This window comes from Cuculus canorus, chromosome 1 (genome assembly GCF_017976375.1).
Source record: "Cuculus canorus isolate bCucCan1 chromosome 1, bCucCan1.pri, whole genome shotgun sequence".
Taxonomy (NCBI): Eukaryota; Metazoa; Chordata; class Aves; order Cuculiformes; family Cuculidae; genus Cuculus; species Cuculus canorus.
Window position 1 is genome coordinate 52,442,807 of NC_071401.1, and position 15,977 is coordinate 52,458,783.

The window sequence follows — 15,977 nt, forward strand, 5'->3', positions numbered from 1 at the left end:
TCTGTTGTTTTTTTTTGATGGATAATATGAAAGAGCTATAGCCCATTCCGTGCAGAACAAGCACAGCACCAGTTCTACAAAATCCATCAAATGCATTTGGAACTTTGCTAGGGAGTAGTGGAAGTGTCTTTATCAGTTCATCACATATATTTTTACTTGCTATGGATTCTAAGAGTTTAACCACACACGTAGGTTATTAGCATAGAAATTCAAGGCCCCCAGATTTACTTATCTATACGCTACCCTGACCACATCATCCCCATTAGCAGCACCTTTTGAACTGTCAATGTAAAATAAAAGAGCTGCTCAGACAGTGTATCAGTCTTTCTGCATACAAAAGACAATACAAAAAAAATTTTGTTATTTCTAATGGCTTAAACACATGAACTAACAGAAATACTCAATGTGCTTTTAATTATTTCTATGGAAGTATATGAATATTACTACTACTACTACAAGTCTTATATATGGTTACTTAAATCAACTGGTTTACATTAAAGTTGTCATCACTGATATGTCACAGTGGTACCTGAAAATTGTCTGAGGTCTTGGTAACAGCATAGATTCGTGGGAATAAGTCCAAATAAGATCACACACAAGGGCCCCAGACTGAATTTACATATGAATGGCCCTCAGGGATGTCTTTATCACACTTTGGATTATAAAGACCCAGCAGCATGCTAAGTACAGGCATTTGGTTTGGGCAGAGTTCCTGTACCATAGTTTGAAAACATCCAGCAACAGATGTTGAAAGGAAAGGAAACTAATTCCTTTCGTTTTTACATTGATGTTATATTGACAAGTGCTGAGCACTAACAAACCAAACTATACAATCCATAGCCTGCTCCTCAGATGTTAAAGGATTTTCACCAGGCAGTGCGTAACTCTAGGCTTGTTTTATTCACAACTCAGAGTTGGGCCATCACCTCAGCGAGTGGCAAAGGCCCACACAAAATCAATCAGATACTTATATATTTTGACACAGCATTATACAATAGCCATTTTCTTTGAATAGTTCTTGGTGTTTTTCCATGTGCTTCTAGTTCTTTATTCTTCATTAACTCTAAAATCCACCTTGATAATTCATTTCCGCTGTCTCGTTTCGGTTCTCTCTCAGAAGTGATGCTTCAACAGGTCACGCTCCTCCACCAGTCATAAAAGTCACTTATCTTCTTGCTTGAGACACATCGATTCTCCTTTAAACTTCAGAGAAAATAAACTCAAGCTGTTCCATTAACTTATACCTATATCTAGTCTATGCCTGTACTCAAAAACAGGTTGACCTTTGAATCATCAGTTATCATCAAATCTAATACCTGCATTCTAAGTCTGACATTTCATACACAATCTGTTGATTCAGCCGGACTGGTGCTGTACATGGGACAATTGAACAGGATTCTTGTAGTTGTCATAAAGATTAATTTCCAACACCTGTTCTTATTACATTCTTAATACAATACTCTATTTAGCACAATCAACTATCAATAATATCTAAGTCCTACATGGATATATTGATAATATCTCCTCATTTCCCTTAACCCTAGACTAAGGTCTCAACTGGTTCCTTCCATCCACAGAGCAGCTTGAAACAGTCAGGAGGTGACTGGCAGCAAAATAAATGAAGGTGCGTGCAGCAGTGAGATGTTCCACGGGTCACATTTTCCTCAGAAAAAGTAATACCCTCTATTTTTAATACAGCTAGAGGATTCTTCCTCCAATAAACAGCTACTGAGAGATGCTCTGTATTCACATCCCACAATACTGCTTCAGAAGAACCTGCACCAGCTCTTTTAGCTTTGCTGTATAGCTGAGGAAAACTACAGGAGAAAGTGCAGTCTTATTGAGGAAATGGAATTAACTAGTGAGATTTCAAAAACCGATTAAACAAAAAATAAATTGGAGACCACAAGCCTGAAAACCTTAAGCTTGAAGATAGAGGCAGGGTTGAAACAGCTATGTTTTAGTGTTTCCAGCAAAGCTCATATCTTCTGATGAAAAAAGTTGTGTTGGTAAATGACAGGAGACATCTTAGAATAGAAATTCGTTTGGAAAACCCAGACTCATAGATTTCTTAATGTTAGAAAAGACCTCTAAGATCATCAACTCAAATCATCAACCCAACACCACAATGTCTAAATCACGCTCCCTCGTGAGACCTCACCTGGAGTGCTGTGTCCAGTTCTGGAATCCTCAACATAAGAAGGATATTTAACTGTTGGAACATAGACTCATAGAATAGTTTGGCTTGGAAAGGACCTTAAAGATCATCTAGTTCCAACACCTTCCACTAGATCAGGCTGCCCAAGGCCCCATCCAACCTGACCTTGAACACCTCCAGGGATGGGGCCTGGCCTTCCCTGGCCAATCTGGGCCAGTGTCTCACCACTCTCACAGTGAAGAAATTCTTCCTTATGTCTACTCTAAATCTGCCCCTCTCCAGTTTATACCCATTGCCCCTCGTACTACTGCTTGAACCCTCCCCAGTTTTCTTGTAGGTCCTTCAGGTACTGGAAGGTCACTTTAAGATCTCCTCGGAGCCTTCTCTTCTCCAGGCTGAACAAGCCCAACTCTCTCAGCCTGTCCCCGTAGGGAAGGTGCTCCAGCCCTCTGATCATCTTTGTAGCCCTCCTCTGGACTCGTTCCAACAGTTCCATATCCTACTTACATAGAGGATTCCAGAACTGGACACAGTATTCTGGATGAGGTCTCACAAGAGTAATAGAGGGGCAGAGTCACCTCCCTCGACCTGCTGGCCACGCTTGTTCTGATGCAGCCCAGGATACATTTGGCACACACTGCTGACTCATGTCGAGCTTCTCATCGACCAGCACCCCCAAGTCCTTCTCTGCAGGGCTTCTCTCAAGCACGTCATCCCCTACTGTGTACTGAAACCGTGGATTGCCCCGACCCAGGTGCAGGACCTTGCAGTTGGCCTTACTGAACCTCATGAGGTTCTCATAGCCCCACTTCTCCAGCCTGTCCTAGACGAGAGCTACGAAGATGGTAAGAGCGCTGAAGCACCTCATTGGCCACCGCGACACAAGCCCCGCCCCCTCATTGGCTACCACTCACCAAGCCCCGCCCCTAAACGGTCAGCACGCCCCAAACCCCGCCCCCTCGTTGGCCGCCGCGCCCCAAACCCCGCCCCCTCGTTGGCCGCCGCGCCCCCAAACCCCGCCCCCTTAGAGGGCAGCGTCCCGCCCACAGCGCCGCGTGTCACCGTACGAGCCGGGCTCTCCCCGCTATTTATTCGGCGTCAGCAGCTGATTGGTCTCCGCTCTGGCCAATGGGATGGGGCAGGCGGCGCGGCGCAGCCAACAGGAGCGGGGCAGGAGGCGGTGTGGGCGGGGCTTGGGTGCGCACGCCGAGGCTAGGGCTGCTGCGGGCGCTTTGCAGGCGGCGTTCCTTCGTCCCCATGGCGAGCCGGGCACTGCTGCCTGCTCTCCTCCTCCTCGCCCTCCTGCTTGCCCAGCCGTGCCCTTGCGGCGGGGCTGCAGCCTCCTCCCGGGCCGTGACCGCTCGGCTGGCGGCGAAGTGGCCGGCGACACCGCTGCTGCTGGAGGCGAGGTGCGTGCAGCCGCCTCCGCCCGCTGCTGCCCGGGGATGGGGAATGGGGGGGAGCGGTGGCCCTGGGGGGGATTGGGGCGCCTGGCAGAGGGAGCAGGAGCAGGGAGGGGGCTCTCTTGCTGCAAGAAGTAGTTACTATTACAAAAAGTGGAATGGCTGTGATTTAGCCTAAAGTAAAGTTTCGTCCAAGTAATTGTACTTTCTGAAACTTAGATAGAATGTCCCTCTGGTAGTATGTTTTCTTTAAAAGTGTTTTTCCAGACGCTGTTCGTTATTTGGAGGTGATAACTTCTTGTGTTCAGTGTGATCTGTGCTGAACTGATGTGTCCTCTGTAATGACTTCCCTTGGCAGTCTTTCCCTGTCCCAAATGCAAGGTCAGGCAGAGCTGGCTCCAAAGCCACAAATTAGCGAGAATTTTGGCAGTTTTGAAGTTCATAGTAACGTTAAAATTAGTCCTAGGAGAGTAATAGAATGTGCATGAGATTTCTGGGAAAGTTTATCCGTATGCTTGTAAGTGGGAAATACATTCTGTACCGAGCTCCTGTCTGGCTGTATGCGATGGATGGAAATCACTCCCTCGCATTGCCCAGGCCTGATCAAGGGTGCTGGCTTTCTAAAACTTCAGAACGAGTCTTGGAGAGTTTATTTGCCAGCATTTTTGGTACCACTCTGTTCCCTCCTCTGCATAGGATGAGAGGGAACGTGGGGCAGTTGGAAAGGGGCGGTTACCTTTCTTTCCCCTCTTCTATCCGAGGGTGTGTTGAAGTGCTGTGTTGCAAGGCTGAACTGCTGTCTGCCCTTGGAGAATGCTATGGATAGTGCGGACTTACCCTAACTAAGGTTGTGGGTGACACTGTGCTGGGTGGAAGTGTTGATCTGCTGGAGGGTAGGGAGGCTCTGCAGTGGGATCTGAACAGGCTGGATCAATTTGCTGAGTCCAACGGGATGAGGTTTAACAAGGCCAAGTGCCGGGTCCAGTACTTGGGACGCAGAAAACCCATGTAGCACTACAGGATTGAGGAAGAGTGTCTGGAAAGCTGACTGGAGGAAAAGGACCCAGGGTTGTTGGTTGACGGCCGACTGAACGTGAGCCAGCAGTGGTCCCAGGTGGCCAAGAAGGCCAATGGCATCTTGGCTTGTATCAGAAATGACGTGGCCAGCGGGACCAGGGGGGTTATTCTGTCCTTGTACTCGGCACTGGTGAGGCTGCACCTCCAATACTGTGTTCAGTTTTGGGCCCCTCACTACAAGAAAGACACTGAGGTGCTGGAGGGTGTCCAGAGAAGAGCGACGAAGATGGTGAAGAGTTTGGAGCATGAGTCCTGTGAGGAGCGTCTGAGGGAGCTGGGGTTGTTTAGTCTGCAGAAAAGGAGATGGGGGAGACCTTGTCACTATCTACAACGACCTGAAAGGAGGTTGTAGCGAGGTGGGTGCTGGTCTCTCCTCCCAAGTGATAGGCAGTAGGACGAGAGAGAGTTGTCTTAGGCTGCGCCAGGGGAGGTTCAGACTGGGCATAAGGAAAAATTTCCTTATGAAAGGTTTAGCAGGCACTGGCAGAGGCTGCCCAGGGATGTGACTGAGCCACCAGCCTTGGAGGTGTTCAAAAGACAGGTAGATGAAGTGCTTAGGGATATGATTTGGTAGTGGACAGATATGGCTCAACCTGATGTTCTCAAAGGTCTTTTGTAACCTAGTGATTGTATGATTCTGTGAGAGGCTTCTCTTATTTAAACTGCTTTGTATTTGCCCTGCTCAGGCTGTTTGCAGGTTAGGTTGAGGAGATGCAATGGGCTAACCTATGCAATCCTTACCTTCCTCTGAGTTAACAGTATCTCTTCATCTCACCCAAACTGATTTACAGAATCTTTTCAATTGAAAAAGACCTTTATATCATCGAGTCCAACTGTAAACCTAACACTGCCAAGCCCACCACTAAACTCATGAATTAAATAATTACATTTAAAAGTATTAGTGAAGATAAGACTCAGAAGTGTGCCCAGGTGGCCAAGAAGGCCAACAGCATCCTGGCTTGTATCATAAATGTGGCCAGCCGGAGCAGGGAAGCGATTGTGACCCTGTACTCTGTGCTCGTGAGGCAGCACCTTGAATACTGTGTTTAGTTTTGGGCCCCTCACTACAGGAAGGACATGGAAGTGCTGGAGTATGTCCAGAGAAGGGCAATGAAGCTGGTGAAGGGTCTGGAGCACAAGTGTTAAGAGGAGTAGCTGAGAGGACTGGGGTTGTTTAGCCTAGAAGAGAGGAGGCTGGTGGAGAGACCTTATTGCTTTCTGCAACTACTTGAAAGGAGGTTGTAGTGAAGTGGGTATTGGTCTCTTCTCCCAAGTAACAAGTGACAGGATGAGAAGAAAAGGCCTCAAGTTGCCACAGGGGAAGTTTAGATTGGGTATGAGAAAAAAATTGTTTACTGAATGAATGGTGAAACATTAGAACAGGCTGCCTAGGGAAGTGGTGGATTCGCCATCCCTGGATGTTCAAAAAACCTGTATACCTGGCACTTCTGGACATGGTTTAGTGGGTGTGGTGATGTTGGGCTGATAGTTGAACTTGATGATCTTGGAGGTCTTTCTGAACCTTAATAATTCTATGATTCTCTATGAAGCTGCAGTAATGAAACCTGTCTTTTTTCTTTTTTTTTTTTTAAAAGTATTGCTAGCTTCTCATTGTGAGTTCAAAATAGGAAATGAAAATTTTTCCATTATTTCGTGTTTGTGACTCCCCTGCCAATTTGGTTTAAAATCTTCTTTTGTTTTACTTATTTGCTAATGTTTGGAGAACTCCCATCGAAGAGAGGATTGCAAGCTCCTGTAATCAAAGGAGTGGCAAACTTCCAAAGTAAGATTAGAAAACAATACACTCATGCTAGCAAGTAGTTCTTTTTGGCAGACGTAAGGGGGAGAATAAAGCAACTGATGTTCCCTTAAGAAAAGAAAAATACTTGTCTTATCCGTAAATTTATCCGTAAAGTAATGAATAGTATTAGAATAAAGCAAACCTTACCTTTTATGCTTTGTATGGATTAACACACCTTTGAAAGTGTTCCAGAGACTGGGGACCTCCCCTGCATAGCAAAGTAGACATTTTCAGCAATAAAAAAACTGTAATTTAATAAAAAACAGTAACATGACAGAATCTGTGTTCTTATTTGTATGTTTAGGCACTACTAAATAAGGTTTTTGTGCTGAATTGATTTTACATATAATTGTATATTGTAATACCTGTGGAAAAAGGAAGTGAAGAGTTATGTTTATTTTTGTATCACAGAATGCTCTGCTTGCTTTACGATTCTTATTGTTGAATTCAGATTGATAGTGTTTTGTTCAAAGTTTCTCTTAACCGAAAAGTTTTTTTTAACCACTGTTCAGTGTTTTATGCTGCAAAGATAGTAATTGAATACAAAGCACTTGGTTGTTGCAGGGTATTTGTTATTTTACTGTGGTACATCTTTGGACAAAGTCAACTTATGGACAATTAATTTTTATTTTTAAACAGTGAATTTATTGCAGAAGATGGTAATGAGAAGTTTTGGCAGTTCTTGGAAACAGTGCGAGAATTAACAATTTATAAGCGAGGAGGTAAGTAAAACTGTTTCAGTGTATTATCATGTACTGTATTTGACTTCTAAAAATCAAGTTAACACATTAACTAATTCCAGTAAGGTAAAGCTTAACTTTTCCACTCTTGCTTGCTGGTAGTTTTCTTTCAGAAAGTTTCAGCATGTTTTTCCCTGAGGACTCTACCTGTAGAAGAGTTCTAAAAGCAAAGAAGACAAGATGGACTCAACTACTGTTACAGTATGTTTTGTTTAAGAAGAATGTTTGTAGGGGAGAGAATCACAGTGCTGAAATGAGGATGCTAACTAAAGGAAAAAATAAAAAGAATGAGCAAAAACCATCTAATACTTGTAGATGGCATAGAGGCTGGGTTTTTTTTAGCAGGGATACTAGTGTTATAGAATAAATGTTCATCATTGTCAAAATAGGATAGAGAACTCTTGCGTGACTAGAAAGCAGAACAGTAAGTTGTTAGAAGGCTGGAGAGAAGAACAAAGCATAAAATCCAGCAAACTATGAACATAAAACTGAGATGTCCTAGAAAGTATGCTGGAGACTAATTTACTGGAGATGACAATAATAAATAATGAAAAATCTGGAAACCTAACACTTCAATAAAAACACATTGGTCAATATGAGGCTTGTTTAGTAGGTTAATGAAGAAGATGATAAAAGCTTCTGAACAAGGTAAGGCTGTTTCATTTGCTTTTTACTTCACAATAGTACAACTCTTCAAGCATGACTGTGAGGACTGAAAACTCAGACCTGTCACTAGAAGAGACTTCAGATAAATTGAATGTTAATAGTCAGAGGGTCACAAGTTGCAGAAAGATCATACAGGAAATGACAGTGGGATGACAGAACTCTTATGTGCAGAATCCTGTATATGAGTGGGAGGGAAAACTTAAGAAACAACATGCTTCTACAATTGTGACAGGATAAGTCAAAAAGAGATTGTGGAGTCCATGTGCATAGGTCAGTGATTTTGAGTGCTCAACAGTGTCCAAAGCAGCTGATAGAATTGAATTACTAGGACCAGAACAGGGACCCACATCATAAAAAACATTTTGCTGCTTGTAATTCGATGTTTAATTTTGTGTTGAGTAAAGCATGATTCTCTACTTTACTATGTCCCTATATTTTCCCTTTCATTTCTTTAGAAAGGTATAGTAGAAGCAGAAGATGTACAATGAATTGTGATTATAGTTGTGGGATATCAGCTCGTTAGCTAAAAAAAGAACTCCCCAAAATTACTATTAGCTGATGAAAGCCAAGAGTGATATAGGGTGAGAAATGCAAACAAAATCATACAGAATTGCTGACAACAGTAGGCCTGGGTGGTTAATGCTGCTCAGAACCACTCTGCCTAAGGGCATGAGGACATGGGAAATGGAAGTAGCTGTAGAGTTTGACCAGTGGTCAGCTGCTAGTAGTGTTTGTTGAGGCAAGTACTGTTGACTACTGCTGTTTAAGGTCTTTGCCAATGCATAGGACAGTGGCATGGCTTACACCCTTCACAACGTTCTGAATGACATGAAACTGGGAGAAAAAGTGAAGAAGCTGGAGGGTAGGACTGCCATTAGAGGGGCCTTGGCAGGCTGGGCAGATAATGCCAACAGAAACACTAGGAATTTCAGCAAAGGTGCTTTACAGACTCTGGTACATTGGCTAAAGTAGTCCCAGCAACAGCAGAAGCTGGGACAGTGACTGACTAGAGAAATGCACCTGGAGATTCTTGTCAACAGTGAGTTGCATTAAATTCTTATGCCTGAGAAGGTCAGCTATGTGCTGGGCTCCATCATCGCCAGTAGTGTAGCCAGGAGGTCGAGAAAGTGATTGTGTGGCACTTGTAAGACCACTTCTCAAGTATGTGGCCCAGGTTGGGGCTCCCCATTAAAAGAAAACAAAGATGCATCGGAGCAAGTCTCGGAGGGGGTCACCACAATGGTTAGGGAACTGGAGCAGGCTTATGTGGGAAGGTTGAGAGAACTGGGTTTTATTCAACCTTAGGAAAAGAGGAGTAGGGAGAGGCTCATATCTTCAACTTCCAAACAGAAAGGTATAGAGAAAACGGAACCTTCCTACAGGTACACAGTAATACGAAACAAGCAGTGGGCACAAGTTGAAAAGTGGAAGTCTTGGTTAGAAACTAAGGAAAAAGTTTCTGCTGTGGGTCTGTGTAAACCCTGGAACAAATCGCCATGGGAGATTGTGGAATTTCTGTTCTTTGAGATACTCACAACTCTGCTGCACAATGGCCTGAGCAGTCTAATCTAGCATTAAAATTAGATATCCTCTAAGTTAAAGTTTGGATTAATTGACCTCCAGAAGTAATTTTTTACTTGAATTATTCTTGGTTTTTTTTTTTTTTCTATGAGTGGTATTGCCTTAGGACAAGACTGATATATTGGATGATGTGTCAGAGCTTTTTATCACCGGTCTCTTGTCTGCTTGTTTGGACCAATTTTCCAAGGAATTTGAAGTTTTAGTGACTATTATTAATGACACACATGTCTTGAAATTAGCTGTTAGCTACATACTTTACCTACTTCACTTGGATAAACTGTGTGTGATTGAGAACAAATCTACTGATAGGATGGTGTGTACAGCCTGCCTTGCCAATGAAGTATTAGATGCTGGTAGTGAGGAATCTTGGGAATGTACCAAAACATAGCCTTAATTTAGCATAATAAGCAATTGATGTGTATATTTATCATTATGGCCAACAAACTCCTATGTTTACAATGCAGGAAAATCTAAAGTTCAGGCACCAAGTGGTTTTCCTACAAATCGATGTGTAGTTGGGGTAGTAGTATGCAAGCAAACAAATGCTTTATGAACAGGATGAGAAAGGAAGATGCAGTTTTAGAGGAAAATAAAGTGTTTATTTAATGACAAAAATCCCACCAATATTGATCCAACTTAAAGTGTGTCTTACTGAAGGCAACATACAAAGTATGAAATAAAAATATTTTAAGGATCAAGTGTATCCAGCCACAGGTAAGCCTCTTTCAGTAGGGAAGTTTGCATTAGACATCCACAATAAAGCGATGAGCTGGAGTGAAGAACACCGATACTGAAATACTGGAGTGGCAGAGTTGTATAATATGAGAGGTGTATAATAGTTTACCTCTGAGGAGAAGTTTGTTCTCTGGATAGTGTGGAATGGCTTCTGTCTTAGATCTTGTATGTCAAGACGCACTGATATAGGGGAATGTTCATGGTACATTAAGACTTGATCTGGCTTAAAAAGGATTAGTTTAGGGTGACTGACTTTTCAGTTCTGCTCTGGATAATATCAGGCATAGATAGTATGGATAACTGGGAAATAAAAGTGTTGGTTTTAAATACAAACATTTTCATAGAAGGTAAAGAATTACTAGATTTGAAGCTGAAAAACTGTCTTTATATGAGAATTTGATGATAGATTTGTATCCCAACCTCCTGTTGAGTGTTTTGGAAGAATCGTGAAGTTTTAAAGCTAAAAAACAACTTAAAAATTGGATATGGTGGCTTTTATTTTTACTTTCAAATAGTCTCCTAGATTATTTCAAATCCGTTGCTTATCAGTTACCAAAAGTTGTGATTTTAAATTTAGAATAATAAATGAACACGTTGTTAACTTGCTCATTTAAAATATTCAGCCTTAGCAAATTAGGTCTAGTACTGGTCTGTTTAGCTGTGATACATGTAGCAATCTAGTGGATTTGGTAGGAACAATGTAGGTGGGATTTGGTAAAGCATTTAATCTCATGTATTTGGTTTTAACATTTTCTTTAATGTGAAATCAATTCAGTCTGGGTATCATTGAGATAATACACTATGAAGAATATTAAAAAGCTACCAGTGGGATGCACTACATTAAATTAGAGTGAGGTTTTCAGGTGGCATGGACAACATTATGCATATTCACTTAATATGCAGCATACTCATCACCAGGCTTGTGGAAGATTTGGAGATGCAGATGATGCTGTTTTGGTCTGCATATATGGTATAAAGAAATCAAAGCTGCAAAAATTTAAAACAGCACAGTTACAAAACACTGAAGATTACATTTTAAACCTACTGCTGCTTTTGAGTCTCAAAAGGCTAATTTGGGAGCACAGAGTGAAGGTAAGTAGCCAGTTCCCTGCCGACTAATTAGAACTTGAGTGTTTACTGTCTTCCCAAGTGGTTCAGTTGATATATTGAATTTTCAGCAACCTTTTAAATATATATTTGAAAAAAAACCCAAACCACACAAACACATTTATAGGGAAACTGTTTTCTCTGAAAAAATACAACAGTATCTTTATTACATATAAACAACAATCATGCAAATTATTTGTTTTAATCTAGAAGACTACACATTATTCACAACTAAATTAGTTAAGTATTTTTATGTATATGTCAGCCTGAAAGATTCAAGAGGAATCAGCACAACACTACTGTAATAATCATGCAATCAAAGAAAATATTCCCTCTCTACTGGAGTCTTACTTGAATGTCATCAGGATTTCTCTGGCCAGAGATAGCTTGAAATGCTGTTACCTGGGATCTCTAATTCCCTGGCTGATTTGTTGATACAGATATGCACATCTTTGCAGTCAGAACAGTCCCCATACTCCCATCTCTCAAAATAATGATCCCAGCACTCTGTGCTTTCCTGACTAATTATGTCCCTTATGTTTACTCTCACTGACTCCTGTGTGTCAGTACTTTGAATTCTCCTGCAGGCCACCAGTGTATATTCAGATTAATTTTGTGCTGTGTTTGCATGGGATCTGAGGAGCTGCAATGTACACCTTCGCTTCCCTTTTGTGACTGTCCTGGTCATCTCCTTTAATTATTTTTTAATCCACCTGTGATGTGAGTTAATGCTGTGGAATGTGGATAGTGAATGTTGATGTTTAAATATGACGCTGCTTAGCTAGCTGTTCAGTTCTTGTAGTCAACCTAATAAGTTTTGCTGGAGTAGCTGAAAGAGCTGTTCAGCTGACAATTTAGGCATCTTTAGAGATGGCAGAATAGCTTTTCAGGTTATTTTGGCTACTGGGTTCTTCTATCTTTCTTGGCTAGAATGGAAGTTTACAGATATGTAGTTCATTCATATGTGTTCAGATGTCTGAAATCTGAACCTTTTTCCTATTAATATTCTCTTTTATTTAATTTTTTAAATCAAGTTTGTTAACAAAATTAGTAGTAATGCGCTATCGTGCAACATTTTGCGATCAGAAGCATCTGTTTCTCCATAGTTACCTGTAACATCCTAAGAAATATATTGACTTTTACTCTTTGGCATGGAGTGCAGTGTTAAAATGGGCCTGGAGAGCAAGTAGTTTTCAAGTTTCAAGGAGCAATTACCATGTGAAAACAATTTGCAGAACTGAAACCATACTTCTGTATGTAATAAACTTTAAAAAATATTATTGCATTAGTTGGATCTTCTAGCAGTTCTAGCATTTAATGTAAATGCATTTATCTCGCTGAAGTTTGAAGTACTGTCGTACTCTGCATGAAGCCAGCAGTGTTAACTTAAGTTGAAATAGTAGGAGTGGATGCATGATTTGATAAATGGAACCTTCTTGATATGTTATACAATCATTTTCAAAGACACATGACAAGTAATGTTTTTTTTACTCTGCTTATTAAAATCATGCCTATCTTAATCATCTTCCAGAGAAAAAAGGTTAGCTCTTTTCTGTACAGCAGGGAAAGCACAGCTGGAATTTGTAAGCCAAAAAATTTGAAGTCTTATCGTGAAAATATTTTATTGAGGCATTATCTTTAGAATTCTGTATTGTGTTCAATAGAGTGTTATTTGGGTCTGAGTGAAGGGGCAGAAATTTTGGATCAAATTCTTGTTTTTGTGGAGATAACTTGATGAAAATTTGAAAGAATAGTTATTTGAAAGATATTTCAATGTGGAAGTATTTGCCACTTTCAGATTTTTTTGCATTCACTGCTTGAAACATGAGAAACCAAATTTCTAATTTGAGTTGTAACAGAACTATGTGTTAGTTTAGGAAACAGAAGAGAGAAGGAGTTTTCATCCGTTGAATTTAATGTTAGATGGTGATGATCAAATACAGTTCATGAAAGGCAACTTTCTCAAAATGTAGATCATACCCATTTGTAATCTTCGATTTATTTTTTGCTAGTGAATTGCAGTAAACTCAGCCTTTCTAAATAATGATCTTTCAGAAGGCGAAAAGGCAGAAAGGAGATCCTAGAGGCTTTTAAAAAAAGAAGTTTAGGGGTTGTAAAGAGGAAAGTGAGAAGGTAGGTGGTTTTTGGTTACAAAAACTGTATGCAGAGCTGCTGGAAGCAGTTAATGGATATTTCAAAAACTGTGGCCTGCAGGGCTTTTTTATGTGGTTTAGTATTTTTCTGGAACCTAAGCCATGATGAGGGAATGATGTTTTGATTGCAACACGCATTTAATACAAGTACTTCTGAGATCTCCTGCAGCTGAGGCAGGTAAAATCTGGCAGGTTAAATCACATGAAATGGTTTTCATGCTGTGTGAAAGTTTGGTGCCACTTTGGATCCCTAAAACTGTTTCCCCTGGGACAATTGTTCCACTTTGATAGCAAGAGCACCTTTAAAATAAGGTGTTGACCTAAGAATGCAGATGAAGTCAAGCTGGACAGCTAGAATGGTTCCTCTCTGCAACTCACTTTCCTCTAGCTGCAAATTTTCACCTTTTAGGAGAATATTCGAATACATGTGATGGCTTTAAGCTGAAAGAAGGGAGATTTTAGATTAGATATTAGGAAGACTATGAAGGTGTTGAGGTACTGGCACAGGTTGCTCAGTAAAGTTGTGAATGCCCCATTCCTGGACGTTTTTAAGGCCAGGTTGGATGGAGCTTGGAGCTGGTTAGTGGAGATGCCCCTGCCCATGGCGGGGGGATTGGAACTGGATGATCATTAAGGTCCCTTCCAGCCCAAACCATTCTATGTGAAAAAGATCTTGCATCACTGCAGTTTCCAGGTAGTATCTATCAATGTAGATAAAATACATGCTGATGGCATAGATTTTTTAGGGAGTGGAGAGAGGAGGGTGGAGTGGGTGTCAAAGCATAAATTGCCAAATTCTGGAGTGCTTCATGAGTGTTTCAGCTGTTACTCCTGTGGAAGAGCAACCTCTGGAACAGAGTTGGTGCGTAATGCTTGGGGTGGTGACAGCTTTGTTTCTCTGATTGTAATTTGTTTGTGTTCAAGTGTATCATCATATAGTACAATGTATACGGCCTTTCTGTATACAGAAATTCTGGTGAGCATTATTCTTTTAACAGGTACAGATCTTTCACAACTTGATAAAACAGTATTAGAACCTCTTTCCAATTAGCTTCTGTGCCTCACAGTCTAAGGACACGAGAAAATTCAAGTGAATATTCTAGAAGAAGAAAAGGAGGTTAATTATTTCCAGCCATTGTTTTTTTATTATGACTTTTTTGTCATTCCCAATACCATCTGCCTTCCTTCTTACTTGGAATCCTAATTTTGGCCTTGAAAGGGCAAGATATGGAGGCAGAGGAGAATTCACTTCATATGTTGCATATGTTCTGATATTGTTGTGTGTCATGTATCCATAAGGAGGAAACAGGATATGTGAAAGTAGCCAAAAAAAGTCACCTTTAGAAGATTTTAACTTCTGTAAGTTGTGTGGTTGGAGAGTGCCAAGACTAAATGTGAGGAAATAATTTGTAAAAAATGCTGGTTGAAAGTAAGTTCAAAAATTGCATTATAAGGCTAGTATAAGCTTGACAAATATCATTGAATAAGCTCTGTTTGAGACTTTCCCTATGGCTCTGCTGAGAGACATTATTGTCTCAAGTGGATTTTTATATTGCTGAAAACGATTTAGATGTTAAGTAATGCTGTTGTGCTCACTTCTGTTGTATTTATGTTGCATTAGGCCTTTAGAACTGGTAGTAAAGGAAACAATTATCAGGGGACAACATTCAAGACTTCTGAACTGCCAAGCAGCGCAAACATAATCTGCTTATCGTGTAGCATGAGTAGAGATGCCACATCATTTGTAGCTAAATACTAAATGTTTGTCTTTTTTCTTCAACAGATTCAGAGCATTCCTATTACAATTTAATCTTGAAGAAAGCAGGACAATTTTTGTCCAATTTGCAGATCAATCTATTGAAGTTTGCACTTTCCGTACGGGCGTATTCTCCAACTGTTCAGATGTTTCAGCAGGTGACTGTATTAACCGAGATATTTGGTACATGATTTTGTGTGGTACTTTGGCTGCAGAGTAAAGAATATTTGTTATTACAGTTCAGCAAAATGCATGCTGACATTATTTTGAATTGGATATGATCCATTCATAAAGGCAGTGCTTTATATTGACAGGAATAAATACGCCTGTCTAATTGTATGGACAACATTATTTTTACGGTATAATTTTTGGCTCGCTTTTGAAACTGATATTGTGGGTTTTTTTGCATTGCTTTAAATCTTCCTGTGAGATTTCAAACATACCAACGTAGGGATTATTTTTTTTTTTTTTTAGCTTCAAGTAATTTGTCCTTTAGTGGACTTCTCACCTATCTCATTATTTTAGTATTTGAAAAGTTGAAAGGTAGAATAGTTCTATACTTGCTCTGTTAAGAAAGAAGTGGGGGGGCATAAATTCACTGTGCCTCTAGCGTAAACCTGTGCATCTTCCATGTAGCAATGCCACCTTCAAGATAAAGTGAGAAATCCATCTTTCTGAAAGATAATAAGGTGTAATAAGGTTAGGGGGTATTGTGAGTATTCTCTGAAGGAATATCGTCATCTCAGACTCATCTTTTCAGTTTCATCTTTCAACTTGTGAATCCAGAGTCATTGATATGC

General features: G+C 40.7%; 1 protein-coding gene across 3 annotated transcripts in view; it reads left to right on the forward strand.

Moving 5' to 3' along the window:
• The first annotated feature begins 3,351 nt into the window (after positions 1 to 3,351).
• The window catches only part of UGGT2 (UDP-glucose glycoprotein glucosyltransferase 2), a 98,760-nt gene continuing 86,134 nt past the window's right edge, over positions 3,352 to 15,977 (forward strand). For all 3 annotated transcript variants that reach the window (XR_008448243.1, XM_054056684.1, XM_054056694.1), the window contains exons 1-3: positions 3,352 to 3,567; positions 7,079 to 7,161; positions 15,205 to 15,335. Coding sequence is in view for 2 of the 3 variants with exons in the window: in XM_054056684.1 (XP_053912659.1) it covers positions 3,416 to 3,567; positions 7,079 to 7,161; positions 15,205 to 15,335 (366 nt within the window). In the remaining variant the exon portion in view is untranslated. The remainder of the gene's footprint in view (positions 3,568 to 7,078; positions 7,162 to 15,204; positions 15,336 to 15,977) is intronic.